Here is a 19,208-nt window from a genome sequence, read left to right as displayed (position 1 = left end):
GAGAAGTGCTCACTAACACAGATTTAGACAGATTTGTGAACAATATTTGAGAGAAATAGGCCTTTTGTGTACATAGAAAAAGTCTTAGATCTTTGAGTTCAGCTCATGAAAAATGGGGGTAAAAACAAAAGTGTTGCGTTTATAATTTTGTTCAGTGTATATCTATTTTGCAGTGCAGAAGTAGCACAGATGCTGCATCACAAGGAGTGTATGTGAGTTTATGTTTTGTGAGTGACATAATCAATAACGTCAAGTTGCACTTTGTTAAAACAATAATTATGATATTATCATATTGCACACCCCTGGTTGTGACTATAGTCAAGAGACTCATGTTCCTATCACACATAAAAGCAGACTGTGTAATTTCATTTGCTTCACATGAGTATCTTACCTGAACAGTGTAGGTTCTTCCACCAACGCGATTTCTGGCTTCCAGGAGCACAGGATTCAGGCCGCTCTCCACCAACAGCTTGGCGGCACTCAGACCTGTGAATTGGGAACGTAAAATGTAGACTGATTTTTAGTAGACATAGAATATGTAAAAATATCTGATAGATTGGTCTTTAAGAAAACTTTTTTTTATTCAGGAGATGATGAGGAGAGAGAGGGAAATGCATTTGAACTTGTGTCAACAGCATAAGAACAGATCAGTACTTTGGCTAAATGCTAAGACAGAGCTTTAGAGTACATTTGAGATGCCAGTAGCCTGTGGTCTAATCTAAAATACTTTTTTTTTTTTTCAAACTGTTCCTGTCCTGATAATATTAAAGGTTGTTCCTGTCTTTATAACTCAGTTCCTAACTGACTGTATACAGTAGCTACCAATGACAGTGTTGCAATTGGATTTCTATTGTGTGTGTCATCATGACTGACCTGCTAAAAATAACATCTACATATTTAAAACTCTTTTGTGTAAACAAGTTGTGGTGTGGAAATATTTTGTTTGCCATTTGCCTCAACTTGTAAAGGGAAGACGCAGGGGTCTGTCTTGGTAAAATTAGTCAAATGGGCATGAGAGTGGCATATTCATATTAGGAACTGAAAATATATTCAAATTAGCCAAAACATCTAATGAACACGAGAGGAGTAGAAGATGTGTAGAACTTTGTGAATGGTGGGCATTTCCAATTCTGTGGAAATCTGCAGGGCTTAACAAGGATTTTTTTTTTTTTAATACAGACCTGGTTTGGCCTGTAGTTCTCACTTGCCCTGCAAACTTTTCCCAGGAACTGCCACAAAAATAATTTAGAAAACAAAAAAATACAATAACATTTAAAAAATTGTGTGTGTATGTACACTTCAAAAGGTCAGGGTTTGTAAGGCTTTTTAAATGTTTTTGAAAGAAGTCTTTTATGCTCACCAAGGCTGCATTTATTTGATCAAAAATACAGGCAACACAGCACTGGGACAATAATACAATGACATCTGCATCAACCAGCCTGAAAGTCTCACAGAGTCTAGCTTTATTGTTGAAGCCTTTGTGTCATTGGTAAGAGAAAAAAAAATCTTCACAGTATCTAAGATGTCTCTTGGGGAACACTATCAGTATAAAACCACCATATCTTTCAATAAATCTTTGCATCTTCCCTGTAATCACTGAGATTCCTGTTTAAACCCCTGACGCTGTGCAGTGATTATGGTGTCAGACCAATAAACCAACAGTTTCCTCCAATGCATTGCTCAAAACTAGAAACAATAAGTGAGAACTAGGCTCCCTGCAAGCAAAAATCAAATACCAATTCACAGGACTTTCCTGACTCTGAACACACACACATAAGCACTTCCTCTCCTTACAGAGGAAGTATAACTTCTCCTGTGAATTTCATAAGATTTAATGACTTTTTACCACGCTGGAAATAAAAACTAGATTTATATAAATGTATATACAGTCGTGGTCAGAATTATTGGCACCCTTGGTAAATATGATCAAAGAAGGCTGTGAAAATAAATCTGCATTGTTAATCATTTTGATCTTTAATTTGAAAAAATCACATAAATCTAACCTTTCATTGGAGAATAAGAATTTAAAATGGGGGGAAATATCATTATGACAAATGTTTTTTTCTAATACACATTGGACACAATTAACGGCACCCTTTTATTCAATGCTTTTTGAAACCTCCATTAGGCATGATAACAACTCTGAGTTTTCTCCTATAATGCCTAATGAGGTTAGAGAGCACCTGACAAGAGATCAGAGACAATTCCTTCATCCAGAATCTCTCCAGACCCTTCAGATTCCCAGCTCCATGATGGTGCTTCTTCTCTTCAGTTCACCACACTCATTTTCTATAGGGTTCAGGTCAGAGGACTTTCAATTATTCAATTGTTTTGAATAAAAGATCAAAATGATTAACAATGCAGATTTACTTTTACAGCCTTCTTTGATCATATTTACCAAGGGTGCCAATAATTCTGAACACGACTGTATGTATATATATATATGTATGTATATATATATATATATATATATATATATATATACATATGTATGTATATATATATACATATGTATGTATGTATATATATATATGTATGTATATATATATACATATGTATGTATGTATATATATATATGTATGTATATATATATACATATGTATGTATGTATATATATATATGTATGTATATATATATACATATGTATGTATGTATATATATATATGTATGTATATATATATACATATGTATGTATGTATATATATATATGTATGTATATATATATACATATGTATGTATGTATATATATATATGTATGTATATATATATACATATGTATGTATGTATATATATATATGTATGTATATATATATACATATGTATGTATGTATATATATATATGTATGTATATATATATACATATGTATGTATGTATATATATATATGTATGTATATATATATACATATGTATGTATGTATATATATATATGTATGTATATATATATACATATGTATGTATGTATATATATATATGTATGTATATATATATACATATGTATGTATGTATATATATATATGTATGTATATATATATACATATGTATGTATGTATATATATATATGTATGTATATATATATACATATGTATGTATGTATATATATATATGTATGTATATATATATACATATGTATGTATGTATATATATATATGTATGTATATATATATACATATGTATGTATGTATATATATATATGTATGTATATATATATACATATGTATGTATGTATATATATATATGTATGGAGACAATTCCTTCATCCAGAATCTCTCCAGACCCTTCAGATTCCCAGCTCCATGATGGTGCTTCTTCTCTTCAGTTCACCACACTCATTTTCTATAGGGTTCAGGTCAGAGGACTTTCAATTATTCAATTGTTTTGAATAAAAGATCAAAATGATTAACAATGCAGATTTACTTTTACAGCCTTCTTTGATCATATTTACCAAGGGTGCCAATAATTCTGACCACGACTGTATATACACACACACACACACACACACACACACACACACATATATATATATATATATATATACACATACACACACAAGCACGCATTTAATAAAAAAACAGTTAAGTTGGTCTTTTGCCCTTATGGCAATTAATGTGATTAATATGTGATCATAGATTGGAAAAACAACATTTAGATAAAAGTTTAATACAGTTTCAGATGGAGTCACTGCTTAAAATGGCTTGTCAAACAAAAAATAAATAAAAAGATTAACCTGTTTTCTAAAATTCGGTTACAGCCACAGTGATGTGACAATGCAGCAGAGAACATCTGAGGTCAAAGCATGACCTTGGAAGTTTATATAATACTACAAACTGCCTTTGATAAGCAGAGAAATTGGCAGACAAACAGCTTACCCAAACACACGGGTCAAACATCTGAAACACTCGCCATCATTTGGGTTGGCCAGCAGTGACCCACATCACGCAGTGCTACTAACACACACTTCATGCTCTCAGAAATAACAGATACAGTGGGTATAGAAAAGAATCACCCCCCTTTAAAAGAATCACATTTTGTTACTTTGCAGCCTGAAATGAAGACAGACACAGTTTTTGCTTTATCCAGCTGTATTTACTCAGTGCATCTTATAACATCCAAGTGAAAGATATACAGCTGGATAAAACAAAAATGGTGGCCGTCTTCATTTCAGGCTGCAAAGCAACAAAATGTGATAATTTTAAAGGGGGTGATTCTTTTCTATACACCCACTGTTCAAAAGAACAGAGGCTTACAATCCCTGGCCACAGCTGTGAAGTCTGATATCTGACAGGTTTGAAATGATTGTTTTTTTCTAAATTATGTTTTGGCTGAGCCACAGAGCTAGAAAGAAATCCAATATAAACCTATAAGGCTTTGTTCACACTACTCACAAAGGCAATTTGGTTTTCAAATCCAATATTTAGGATTGACTGTCTATTTAGCAAGTGATGAAATCTGATCTGTTTGTTCAGACAGCGTAGACAATATTACATGTATACATTCAAACTCTCATATGGAGACTCTCATACACTAACTGAGAGTGGCTGTCAGTGTGGAAAAAGAAGATAAAACCAGGTCATTTTGTCTCTGCTCATGTCCATCATGGCATCTCACCATGATGTTGAATTCACATTGTCAACAGAAGTAACATTTTACAACTTCATTGATTTTTAAACATTGTAATTTAATGTTTTTGGTGCTCAGACTACAAAAAAACGAAACAAAAAAAGGCCAGTCTGAACAAAGCCGAGAACAATAAATGAGCTCGCAGTTAGATAGGTTGCAGTGAAACCTGATTATTTAACCAGGTGGCGTGAATAGGAGGTATTCAAGTCTCATCCCAAAGAGATGGAGAATGGAAATATTCCAAGAACCAATTCAACACAACCTCATATTTCACACGTTTATGCAATTGACCTTTCGCATAGACCTGTCTCCCTTAGTTACTGTTGCTACATCTGGCAAGCCATGGCGCTCTCATGCCACACATCAAGTTCTCACGCATTGAAAAACACATCGCGGAGCAAAGAGGAGACTGACAACGCGCCGACAGATGTCTTTAATGTGTCGTAACAGATCGCTGTACTGGCTTAGTTCAAGCGGCACGTGAACCAATCATTTCTTCATTTTTACTAGTTATAGCACGAAATAAACATGAATGAACATCAGAAGGTATCTTGTTTCAACCGCAAAAAGACGTCAATACACACCATTTTTCAAGTTCAAGTCCACCAACGTAAATCTATTCTCCTGTCTGGTTTGTTCGTTGGACAAAATGGCAGATTCGGCATTATGATTGGTCTGATCACATGTCAATCAAACTCCCGGCAATTACCGGGTGTGCCTCACACGTCCTGAAAAGTGAAGCTGCGGGCTCTTTGATCGCCCCCTGGTGGCTGGCTGCAGTACAGGTCATAAACCCCGCCCTCTCCATGTAAACGACTGGGACAAAAGTCAAAATAAAAAAATAAATGACACTTCCAATACAATTTTCCGAAAGATGGTTTTGGTCATTTAAGGTAGTTGTTATCATGCTGATATATGTTCAATTGTTCATTTTTGTGATAAGTTTTATTTTAGCTAGTAATTTGATGCTATAAAAACGGGGCGTGTCGTTATGGTTGATTGGGTCTGCGGGAGTTTGGGTGGGAGTTTGATACCGCGGCTCCACCTCTCGACACTAATCTCTAATCATGAATCTCTACTGCGCAGACTCTGGCTCCAAATGACGTAATTTACTCGAGATGGCAGCGGCCATACTGAGATGCTTTGGCTTCACTTTTCTATAGTGGAAGGAAGTGGAGACGTGTCGTCCATCTTTTTTTACAGTCTATGGCAATTACCGATGATACCATATCAAGGACAGTGCAAACAGTCATACTCACTAACACACATATTTAAGAGTTCTATGTCTATAAAATATTATATGATCTGTATGTTGTGATTATTATTCCGTTTGTCACTGCTTGGCTGAATTGAAAATATTCCTTTAACATAAAAAAGCTCTCATGAGAAAGTTTGGTCTGTTTGAGAAGGCTGGCTCACAAGTATATATTTTCTTCTTTCAGAGACATAAAATGGTCAGGAAAGGAAGAAAAAACTTGAAGTTGGCAGAAGCACAATAGTAGCTGTGGTCTTTGTCACTCAAGTGCAGCACTGAAGGGACCACACTGACTGAACTCTACCACTGCCAAGTAAACACACACAAACACATATGGAACTGAATACAAAAATGAAGCTCACAGTTTGATAAAAACAACATGTTTACAATAAACACTGGAGACAGTAATAGTAAAAGCACAGTAAACATCCCAAAGTGGGGTCAAGCTTAAGAAAGATTTCTGCTCGACTTTTATAAGATCACAATTGTAGACTTGGGGCCATTCACACAGGCCACGCTCTTGTGTTCAGTCAGCAAAATATTTTGATTGTTGGTCTAAGTACACATGCATTGGTCTACATTCATGTTTCTTCTCTCAGTAGGGGCCCACATCTGTGCATCAGTCATTCAACTGCGTCTCAGTATATACGCAAGAAAAGATCTGCTGCTACTTTCATTTCATCGTGACTTTAACCACACATTTCTTAAATCAAAACATTGTGCAAACTTCTTAAATAACACAAATAATTATTGTTTTCACAAACACCATCACTTTTGCTCTTCAGGAAATGATGGACAAGTATGATGCAAAACTGAGAATTGCCAGATAAGTGCCGACAATGATATAAAGGTGAGTAAATAATTGCAGAACTATTATTTTTGGATGAATTATCCTTTCAGGCTGAGTATCAAAGTTGCAGTAACTCATCTTCTCAATTTGGTCAAAAATACTGTGGGAGACATTCAAACGGTAGCTAACAATCTAGCTGATGATTAAGTTTAAGCAGTCAATCTGGTTAAATTTTGCCAAGCCAAATGAGCTTAAAAGATCAAGCCATGAATCACGATACAGTTATACAAACAGCCAGCCTCAAAAATACAGTCCCTAGAAGGTTTGTAAAATAAGCCAAAGGACTAATAAAAAACTAAGACTAGCGTTGTCGCCAAATGATACAGTAATAATTGAGTGTAAAATGACACATTGCATAGCTAGCTACTATTTTATAGGAAGTGGCTCCAAATTCTGAATTATGATATAGCTCACTGCTCTATAAGACATGTATTTTTAGCAAACTACCTTAGTTTAAATGATAAAGACTTGCAACAGATTCACCACATATGGAGAAGATATGACCCCAACTGGATCGTCAAATCTCTGAGGAAAAGGTCACACTTTCCTTGAAGAGAATTCTGTGAGATCAAAGAGCTTGTCTCTGACTGTGAAAGTCTCAGCTACATTCCTTCAATGTTTTTTTTTAATTAATTTTCTTATTTTCTTTGCTTTTCCACAACACATTTCTCATTCTCACCTAGCTGATCATGATAAAACAACATTTTGTATTCACTGCTTTTGTTGGAGCTGGTTCAGGGGGCCATTTACTGGGAAACAAGAGTCTGAGGCTGGATGGGGTTTCCGTGGCAACAGTACATATAAAGATGCAGTCGCTTGGCAAAGGTAAATCTATACCAATTACCTCCTTGTATTCACTGAGAACAAGAATCTGCTGTGCACTCTTGCTCTAATTGACATGACATAACAAGGATAGGCTTTTCAGTAAGACATCAAACTAAAGGCAAAGACAGTAAATCAGACAACATACTAGCTTATAGGCCTGATCTTATGCAGCATCAATTTGTCCTGTAAGAATAGGGTTATTTACTCTTCTCCTGTTGCACAGGATATATGCTATATGCTGCAGCTGACCACCAAACCTTCTAAATTTAACTCAAATGAGCATATAAACATAAAAAAAATTTTCATGAAGTAGTTTTTAAAGAAGTAGTAAAGTCTATTATTTGCATCCATACTGAAATCTAGAACTAAATATGTATGCATATTTTAAATATTAATGGAAATGCACAAAGTAATATGAAAAACTGAAATAACTATGTAATTAACATTTTTGTTCTCAAGACTTTGGCAAGAGCGTCCACACCTTTTCTCTGCATCAATATGTCTTTTCCAAAATAAGCCGGCATTAGTTTACAACTCTGTTCCTTTGAAAGGTCAGGTCTAGAACTCTATCAAATTTGTATTAATGCTACAATCTAAACCTAATTGCTTTGATTGCACTCTTACAGACCCTGATAAAACCTACAATTACAGACCTAGAAGAAGCACATTTAAGGGCCTATGTCTGTCAGCTGTGGTGATAATTGCACAATCACATTATCACAACACATTAACAGTCACCAAGCCATAGATTGGAGGTGACACAGGCCTCCTTTACGTCTGTGGTTCATCCCTCAAGGAATTTCTCAATTAAAATGCTAATGTCAGCTTTAGCAAGCAGCTCATTCATCATTCATCCCACAAGACAAAAGTAACCAGAACTTGTTGACAGCAGGGGCGATTCCAGGATTTTCATTTTAGGGGGGCTCGGCCCCCAATGAGGGTATTACACCACTGTATATATATTAAAATGAAAATGGCAACATTGTTTTATAAAGTATATGCGTTCATATGTGCTTCATTTTCACTGGAGGAAACCTGTGGTGTGATGAGGGGTGAACGCAACGAAAACTTAGGCTACAGTAGATGGGGAACCAATTGCTCCCCCATGATATTTTGCAGACTGTATTTATGACAAAGAACTGCACAGATGCAGATATTATAACAATCTATCGATAAACACACACCTTGTCCTCTGATTCTCGCTCTGCGCCGCTGTGGTCTGCGGATTGAAAAAGAACGCGCTGAAAGACGGGGAGGAGCCGAAGTCTGCCCCCGTTTTCATATGAAATTTAAAGGGGACTGAGGCGATCACAAATTAGTGTATAGTTTATGGAACTAATCGCAAAATTGGCCTAGCGACACCCATGGTTGACAGATATAATAATTTAAGTCAATACCGATAAACTGATTATTATTTTCATGTTATGCCGATAACAACGTTCAATATCAAAACTGTACTATTTTGTCTAAATAAATTAAAAATAAACTAAAACGAATGTTTTTAAATGTTACAAATACATTTTGATATTATAATGTACAGTATAAAATGATAATAGAATAATCATTCTGAGATTATGCTAAAGATTAGATTGGACAGCATTATTAAAATTGTTTTTTTTAAAGATGAACTTTAATTGACGTGACATGTGGCCAAGAATGGTGACCCATACTCGGAATTAGTGCTCTGCATTTATCCCATCCAAAGTGCACACACACAGCAGTGAACACACACACACACCCAGAGCAGCGGGCAGCCATTTGTTGCTGCAGCACCCGGGGAGCAGCCCCACCTACAATCCCTGCCGGTACGAGACTCAAACCCACAACCTTTGGGTTACAAGTCCGTCTCTCTAACCATTAGGCCACGACTTCCTAATGTAATTGAACATTAGATGACAAGAAAAGTAAACTAATCTATGTAAAAATACATAAGAACAAGCATTAACAATTATATATACAATATCAGCTTATATAAAAAAATATAAATTAAAAAATATATTGTTAAAAATAAAAACCAATGGTACTAATATTTTGTGCATTCCTATTTAAAGGCATGAAATAAAATGAAAGAAATGTACATCTCCATGATTGACCCTAAAAGAGCACTTAACTACCTTCACAACATTAAAGAGATACTTGAAGATATCATACACTACATAAAATAGTTGTATCATTGTCCAATACCAATATCTAAATATCCTTAAAACAGGGTAAATAAACTAGAGAACAAAATTTGTGGTTAGTTTTTTTTTTTGTATTATAATAACAAAGTAAGTTGCTCTCTAACCCCAGCTGTGCAGCTGTAACATACTTGGGCCTATAACCTGCAAATAATTGCACGCAGGAACTTTAATCCATTTTTCGGTCTACATTAAAGCATGCTTCATTCCTTTCTACGGTTTAAATATGCACCAAGAAAATCCAATGCAAAGGAAAGGAGGTTTTCTTGAATTTAATGCAGCATATAATCACTTGTAATCATGAAAACATGTACGTGACAGCGAGCACAGTTCTTGATGCTTCATGCTCTTCTAGAAACAATTGCTTTCTCCAATAGGCTGCAACATCGACGTTTGGATGCATTATTGAAAAGCAATTACAGAGAGATCAGCGAAATGGCATGTTCTCCTGGCAACCCCAAGGACAGTTGTTCGTCTAAGAGAGGAACAGAGCAGTATTATCTTAAGTTGCATAAGAAAGCCAGTCAAGCTGGAGTCAGGCTCCTCTCTGCTCAGCTCAGAGGGGAAAAAAAACAGACCAATGACGTTTGTTTACACAAGCTTAGAGGACACTGCAAAAAAGGCATTTAGGCATCTGAGTATTTCCATAGCTCTAGGACTATGTAGACATGTTTTTCCAAGTTCATATGTTTGGTTTACCACAATTTTAAAAAGGATAATAAATAAAGTGACTGGAGATATTAAAGAATGAAAGCACTGTTGATTCTAAATCCATCAAAACATGCTGAGCTCTAAAAATCAATGTTTGCAATTGGTTTTCACTGACCTTCAGAGATCTACAGCTGTATTTATTACTGGAATAAACACTGTTTCCTTCATTTTAAAGAAGCCCTGACACATTTGTGAATTGCAATGACAAAGCAAGTCTAAGACAGCCGGCAATTTTCAAGAACATGAGTGACTGCAACACCTGGCAATGTGGCCGTGTCTGATGTGACAGCTGAGGTGTTGAAAGTTGAGTTTAACTTTATGCAAATACAGCAGCATAAAGTCTGGTTTATTTTACAGCTAATTCTGTGCAAGGTCTACCCACTCGGACAGAAAGAGGACGTATGTCCGAAGTTTTTTTGCACACTACCTTTCAAGTTTGGGGTTGGTTATGTTTTTAAGGTCTAAAAGTCTCTTATGCTTAACAAGGCTGCATTTATTCAATCAAAAATACAGAAAAAACTATAATATTGTGAAATATTAGTGACATTTAAAATAACTGTTTTCTATTTTAATATATTTTACAATATTATTTATTCCTGTGATGGCAACGGTGAAATAATTCCAATTATCCTGAAAGATTTCTTATATTATCAATGTTGAAAACAGTTTGCTGCTTAATATTTTTGTGAAAACAATGATACTGTTTCTTTGATGAATGATGAATAGATTTATTTGAAATGCAAATCTTTTGTAACATCATGTCTTTACTGTCACTTTTGATCAATTTAATGTGTCCTTGCTGAATAAAAGTAAATAAATTATCATACTGACCCTAAACTTCTGAATGGTAGTATACGTCTTTGCGAAGCCATTGTTACAAAAACACACACTAACAGGTATATATATACACATGTATCAATAAGCACAAAACCACAATGTAAAAGTAGCCCATTCTGACATGGCCTGTGAATCTCCAAGTTTCCGGACTTTCCTGGCTGACTTCCAAAACAGGAATGCCAAAGTTCTTTAGCAAGAGCAGAACACTCACCAGGAAGCGTCAGCGTCAACAACCTCCACAATTAGATGTGGAATTCTTGCCCTCCACTTGCACACCCATGAGAGCTGCTGCTGAGACCTAGAGTTCTGAGCAAAACAACTCCCTAATGCTTTTGTTATTTGAACACTTGCAGGTTGTTCAATTGTCAAACAGTTTCTGACAGCTATTTGTACATGTAAGCACATAAAGATAAAGTTAATTGTTATACAAAAACACTTTCTCCTTTCCTAGCTTGATACACACATTCAACAGTAAGTCATTTGTAGGTTGATTTCTCTGACAAGTGTAAACAGAGTGACTTTGCGGTACTATCAAAGCATTACTCTGTTTATTTAAACATCTCGACCAGTCCAACACTGGTTCACCCAATGGCATGCGTTTGGGGGCTGAACTATCTGTTTTTCTGACCAATGACAGAAGGTGAGAGATTTGAAAGAATCTCTAAATGTAAACAATAAACTAGCCGTGGAACTTGTCCCTCACAATTTGCACTATGGACTTTAATTATATCTCAAATTAATCGATTCATTGAGAAGAGTGTGCTATAACTTTTCTAAATAGCTCAACATACGATTTTTATTTTAAATGGGCAAAAAATCCACTAAACCTATATTGTTTATGGCTTGAGACTCTCCTTTAGAGATCATTTGTAATAGAAACACTGGCTCTGTTGTTTGAGGCAAGTAAGGAATAACCTAACAACACCCTGGCAACCAGAACAACCACATGATAACATGCTGACAACCATGAAAATCATCCTAGGATCATGACAGCAATGTTTGCACAGGAAAGAGCCAATCATATTTTAGAAAATATAGTTAATTTTCCAGTTTTGCTTGGTAACACTAGTGGTGCAGAAATTAAATTTTAAATGTACATTTATGTATTTAGCATAATGCCTTTATGCAAAGTGACTAAAACATTTATTTTGTCAGTTCATGCATTCCTTGGAAATCAAACCCATGACCTTGTCATGCTAGCACTCTACTGTTAGAGCTGTAGGAAATGACACACTTCGTCTTTAACCATGGGAATAAAATGTAAACTGTGACAATTTAATTCAGTTGTTGACATGAAACAATAAGGTCACAAGAGTAAAGGTGTCATTTCCATTGTTTAGCCGAAAGGCGTCAGTTGTCTCTCTTCTATGTCAAGCACAGCCCCTGTGGCGCTTAACAATAGACACAAATACACATTTGCTGTCACGTGTTCTTGGATCCCAGGGAGCATAAAAATGGGTTGTCAGTTTTGTTTACCATTGCTGCCAATGTGCTGTCTCCCTGAGCACCTCAAGTGGCTTTGCAAATAGTCATTTGATTTGCTGGGAGTGCTGGGTCGTTATTAAACGGTCCCCAAAGCAATGTTCCATTTCTTTTCAACCCACTTTATGAAGTTTGGTTAGAATAAGAAGAAACTCTGATTTCCTTCAAAGGCCAACAGGTGAAAAGCATCCGCATATTCAACGGGTGTACGATGACAGCCAATTTATGAGAAAACATCTTTTGTCTCTCTCTACCTCATGTGTCAAATGCAGTCATATCTGGATCCTATTCAAAGAAACTGCAACAATTTTTTTAAATGCAATAGTGCACAAATCAGATAATGCATATCATGAAACATAACACACATGCCACTGCATGAATTACACCGCACCTTTGACCAGAGAGTGAATATGTAACTAATCTCACACTACCGATGACGTGTAATATCGCACGCATACATTAATGACAAATGTTTTACAGACTCAAAAGTGCAGTCTGTTTAGCACTGACTCCTAGAAACTTGGCAGGGAATCAGTCCTGATGTGGAAAAGGTTCTATTTAGGATTGGATGATACCGGGTCCATGGTGCACAATGTGTGTGGCCTTGTTACATAATAGTGACTGATTACATTCATTAGCTTTTTTCAAGCAGAGTAGTATGACTGGTTCAGTGCACAGCACACACCTTCATTTTCTGAAACAAAGTTTGAGTTTGAGTAATCAGTAGTCTATAAAGGTCAGGAGATATTAAACTGTGAGCTACACTGCAAACAGACACAATTAACTACAGTATATAGAATAAAACATCTGACTTGATTTTGTGGTCTATTTGCATATCATATATAGGCCAATCACGATAACAACTTTTTGTTATGAGGTCATGTACATATATTGCGCGATAAGTCGATATATTGATTATTGCGACAGGCCTAATCATATAAAATAGAAACTGTCTAAAAAGTTTGTATGAATAGAAATAACATTTCCAGCAGGTTATCAGGAGGACATCTTGATGCTGTTTTGCTCGGTTCTGTCTCCAAGAATGCTGTTCTTACACAAGAAAGATTTCATCCAGTGTGCACTCCCTCTGAGCTGGCTTTAAATTGTCATGCCTGTATATAATAATGCATATTCACTGTGGGAACAAGTCAGTTTGCTCAAAGTAAATGGAATTTCCTGTCAGGTCATAACCGTAAGGACAATATGCTGTGCTTTCATGCTGCTCTACACAAAATAGGTCACATTCTAGGACTGACTGATACAGATTCCTTATCACATAGTATTTTCTAATCAATACTGCATCCTATTGTAGTGCAATATATTCATAAATCTCTCTGCAATCTCTGGAAAATAAACTATATACATTATTCAAAGCTATGTTTCACACTACTTTTGTATGGATTAAGCATAGGCTATGAAGAGCACCAGAGCATTGCAAGTATGTGCATACGAGGACTATGTGGGTAGTTGATGCATGTTTAAGGAATTTTCTTTTTAGAAATCAGTTTAGGTTAAAATGATTAACCACATTCTTTTTGACATTTTTAAACACTATTTGGGCATTTCCAGTTCATTTTAAATGGTCTTGCAGTGTGACAAATACATTTTTAAAAGAAAATATATTTTATGAAATATCTTAATATGAGGCAATTAAAGCTGCATGTATAATAATTACAAAATAATAAAATATAAAATAGTTTTAAATTGTGTATACAATGTCATTCCACATAAGATAACCTTAAATATAGTCTTAGGTGTGAAAAGCCCTGTTGCATCTAACAAGACTATTATTTCTATAGATCTCTTTCAAATCAAATATATGGACATGAAATATTTATTGAGCTAAAATATTCAGTTAAAATGATTAGAGACATAAAACAATAGCACACGGATGAATGATCAGTTATGCAACATTGCTGGTCTATTATTCATTTGACGAATGCGATGATTGACCAATCAGAATCAAGTACTCCAGAAAAAAAATGTTATAAGGATGGGTAATTGACATTGAAAAATGGGTAGCTAATATTATGTAGTGACATAATTCATCTAAAACTATTATAAACAAAAATATATACTTCTATAATTATTATACATGTAGACTAGACTAGATGCTAGACACGCTAGATCAGGGGTATTAAACTCAATTCCTTGAGGGCCGGAGCCCTGCAGAGTTTAGATTCAACCCTAATTAAACACACCTGATCCAACTAATCAAGTCCTTCAGGCTTATTTGAAAACTATATGGTATGTGTGTTGGAGCAGGGTTGGAACAAAACTCTGCAGGGCTCCGGCCCTCCAGGAATTGAGTTTGACACCCCTGCGCTAGATTAACTGTAGAAATTATGGAATATTTGTACTTTTTTGTATAATTTTGTCATTGCAGGACCTTTCTAAATGAGCTAGTGAAGGTAAACGTGATTTTAAAATATATATACACTTGCTCTTATACACAAACGTATATTTTAAACAAAAATCTTGATGTTGAGTATAAAAAAGTTCATGGGCATGTTATATATATATATACACTGTTACATGCCTTTTAACTGTCTCTGCCCCTGGCGTTATGAATATGAAATAATCATGTCACGGAAGTGGAAGAGCAAGCTCAGGTGACATCGCGAACAAATTCACTGGAAGTCTGCAGAACTAGCCCCGTCCTTTTGGCAAACTAACACAGTCCTATTTAAAACGCAAATATGCATTATTATTTTTAAACGCAGTCATAGTACAGTCTTGTTATAAGGCATCTAAGCTTAGCAAACGGTATAGTCGTTCAGCACGGGTCTGTCGCGCGCCTTATTTTACTCAATAACGACGATCATAACTCAGCATTACTATCATAAGCCTGTAATCTTCAGTGAAATAAAGTTACTTTAAGAGTGCGTTAATTGCAATGAGATTATATTAAGTTTTATGCGCTATTTTGATGACACTAACCTGAGATGCCTCCGCCAATCACAATCACATCGTATGCGTTCGCAGTCATGGTGCTGTTCGCCTCACTGGCGCTCAGAGCAGAAGAGCCGCTCCGCATCTGTGTTCAAAGCATTCTGAGCCCCGCCCCCGCCTACTATCATTGGGAATGGCAGATTAGAAGAGCACTGGGGTAAATGCACCGAAGCTCCCATCTACGTGCTATGTAATGAGTGCCAACAGGAGGAGCACACTTTTACAGTACATTATTGTACAAATAGTTATTTATAAAATATATAAACATTTGATTATACAATTTTAATAAAATGAGGGTATAAATTTATTGCAAAAAAGAGAGAATTTGATAGGTCAAGCGGCGTTCCAGAGCTCAAGAACATTTCACTGTTTTGCCGCGTCTGAAATTGCTCTCTAGCTTAGGCTACTCATTTACTAAAATAGTACCTTATGCAGCTCCGCCTCTTTTCAGCACTGCGTTCGTTGTCTTCTGTCTTCCGGCTTGTATTTCCACAGCAGGAAGGTAAGGTCGTACGAATTTATGAATGAACCGTTTTTTGAACCTTAAACCGCATAAACACATGTCATTACACCAAATACACCAAATAATGTTCGTTTTTATCAACATCATATGACCCCTTTAAAATCTAACAGGTCTACTGATATGATGTGTTATGACGTCACCTTCGAACATTACAATTCACATGATAACTTTTGTTAACTCTACAACAAAATCCACTTCACCAACTAATTACTCTTCAGCGAGCTACATCAAAAACGAAAGTTCAAAGACAAAGTTCTATAGATGGCTGTGCAATTGTTTCTCTGACCCATAAAGTCTATTAGCAAGCAAAGAATGAAAGTGAACGAATTCGAACACTGACATAATGTTTGTGTTCAGTGTTCTTTTAATGGGTGCTAAACTGTAGCGGGTTTTTTGAAAGTCCAAGCGTCGGTGTTTTCTTTTGCGATGGGAAGCAGAGCTATGCATTTTTTCCTGCAGCAAGGAGTGTTGTTGTTGTTGTATTTTTAACTTGTGGTGTTGTCTATCGGTTCACGGTCGCTCGGTGCGGTGTTTCTCTCTCTCTAGTGCACATGAAGCAGAAAAAGGAAACCCCGGAGTGGAATTGAAGCCGATTGATTATAGGAGGCTTTGAGCGGGATCTGTCGCTCAGCTCCACTAACGTACGGAGATCCACACTAGTGATGGGAAGTTCGGATCATTTTACCGACTCGGACCTTTGAGTCTCGTTCAGCAAAATGAACGAATCTTTTTTCGAGTCATTTCGTTAATTTCGTTAATTTTAACAAAATATAATTAAAATGTTACGTGTTACTTCCCTAATATGTCTACTACTTACGCAAACGTTGATCACACTACAAACAATACAAAACTGCTATAAGAAAGAGAAAATATTAATTCATTGTTTACCTGAGTCTTCAGTCTATGATTAGCTCACCTCCTCTTATCTGACAAGTCTTCGGGTTTGGGCTTAATTATGGGGCTGTCACGTGATGAACGAACGACTCGGAAAAACCCGAAGGCTCGAACCAGGTGAACTACTTGACTAATTCCAGTACAGAACCTATAGGATGTTGCGCATGCGCGACTGAACGAATCGCTCCCCGATACGACTCGTTCTTCCCGAGTCACATTAAAGATTCGTTCAAAACGAACGAATCGTTCAAGAACGACCCAACACTAATCCACACCAGTTTTTATTCTGTGCGGTGTTTGGTGTCCAGCAAAGGTAGCTTCCGGTTAGTAGGCGAAGTATGCGAATAAATTGGCCTTTTTTGTCTGAAATGTAAGTTCTTGATATTATTTCATTTAAAAAACTGTTGTGTGTTATGCAAAATATACAATGAGTCGTAGGCCTATACCTGACACTGCGCATCCGCCAAGGTACAGAGTGAACAAAACAATCCTACCAACAACAAGATAAACACTGCAGCAATATTTCAGTAATATTACTACGGACGTCCTCTGAGGATATTTTCCTTTTAAACTACTTCAAATTTTCTGTCTAGGCTTTCTTAAGACAACATAAAGTAATCGATAGCTGAAACGCAGGTGTGTGATACAATTGATACATGAAAGTAACGTTGGTTAGCAGTTACCCGGATGAGTGGTATGATAAACCAGCACAGTGTAGCATGGTGCCAGATTTTGATACACTTTATATTTACTCTTTAGGGGATTCTAAGCACTTTTCAAGGGTTCAAGAGGTTCTCCAGAGTATCTAAATTATAGATTATCTAAAAAGACATGAAGTACATTCGTTGCACTGTAAAAGATAGAGGGGTTTCACAGACTTGCAACTAACAAGACCCTCTGTTTGTTTGTTACAGTGCAGTGAATGTACTTAATGTATTTTTAGATACTCAATGATTTTGAAAGATTTTTGTGAGCAATAACATTTCCATTTGAACTTCCTTTAAAATTAAACATGAAGTTTACACTGGTGTCCTAGCAGAGTAACCATAGGTGTAGTTCATGAACACGATGAACTAAGTTTGACAGCTAGGAAGTGTCCTGTATGTTTTTGTGTCTTTTAAACCCGAACAAATGCTTTTTTGTGAAATTTGTGTATATACTACTTGGTCTGAGTTTTGCTGTGTACCTGTTATTTTGTTGTGTACCCTAATGGGATTTTTTGTGGGTTTTTTTCTTTTCTTTTCTTATAGAGTTTCTGATTGGGTTTGCTGCCATCTGGTGGCTGTAGTCATGTAGGCCTAGGTTGTGCCTGTAGACTCACGCTATGAGATATATCATAGAATATATATATTTTTAAACCTCACTTACTTCAGGATGGGGCTATCAGGCCATACATTATAATGTCCATAATAAGTATATGGCAGATAATTCAAATCTATTGTTGATCTCATTTGAGTATGCAAGTTACCCAGATTCAACACAAGCACATCTCTTTGCCCTTAATAAGATATTGGTGCCCTATGTACCATTTCTGCTGACAGATCCATATACCTTTACTAACATGTTTGTTAGAAAATCATTGAAACATGAGAGAGTCATCGATAGTGCTGGCAAGTTTATATTATGACAGCCATAATAAGATAAATGAAAAGTCTCATGTTGAATGGTTCCATGTTAAGGAAAAGAGATGTTGAGTTTGTAGTCCTAAAACCTGGAAAGAAAATGACGGAGTCATGGGTTCCCTATGGAATTTCAGATTGGCAGATTTTGATTAGAGTAAAATAAGGTCTGTGGTTACCATTATTTGTAGAAATGTTTCAAGATTGTTTTTTTTTCTGTAAAAATGTAATTGCTTAGTTTATATGCTTGATGAATTGGACAACCACTGCAGTACTTGTACTATAGAAACTTACATTTTTGAACTATGCAATGGTTTCAGAACTCATTTGTCTAATTTATGTTATAGAACAAAGCATGAAATCCTCCTCAAGTAATGTCACCACAGACTTTACTCAAAAATACCAAACCAGTATGCTGTGTTCCAACTTCCAGGCAACTCAGAATTCTGCCTCCTCCTGGAA

At 35.9% G+C, this 19,208-nt stretch overlaps 1 protein-coding gene across 1 annotated transcript in view; it reads right to left on the bottom strand.

The window, feature by feature from the left end:
- Positions 1 to 15,792, bottom strand: part of LOC107695498 (amine oxidase [flavin-containing]-like) — a 36,824-nt gene extending 21,032 nt beyond the window's left edge. The window contains exons 1-2 of the mRNA XM_016495432.1: positions 15,699 to 15,792; positions 392 to 486 (exon numbers count right to left, since the gene is read on the bottom strand). Of these exons, the coding sequence (XP_016350918.1) occupies positions 392 to 486; positions 15,699 to 15,747 (144 nt within the window). The 5' untranslated portion in view covers positions 15,748 to 15,792. The remainder of the gene's footprint in view (positions 1 to 391; positions 487 to 15,698) is intronic.
- Positions 15,793 to 19,208: the final 3,416 nt, after the last annotated feature.

This window comes from Sinocyclocheilus anshuiensis, unplaced genomic scaffold, assembly GCF_001515605.1.
Source record: "Sinocyclocheilus anshuiensis isolate Anshui unplaced genomic scaffold, SAMN03320099.WGS_v1.1 scaffold562, whole genome shotgun sequence".
Classification (NCBI taxonomy): domain Eukaryota; kingdom Metazoa; phylum Chordata; class Actinopteri; order Cypriniformes; family Cyprinidae; genus Sinocyclocheilus; species Sinocyclocheilus anshuiensis.
The sequence above is the reverse complement of the archived record's forward strand: the minus strand, read 5'-3'. Positions and strand labels throughout refer to the sequence as shown.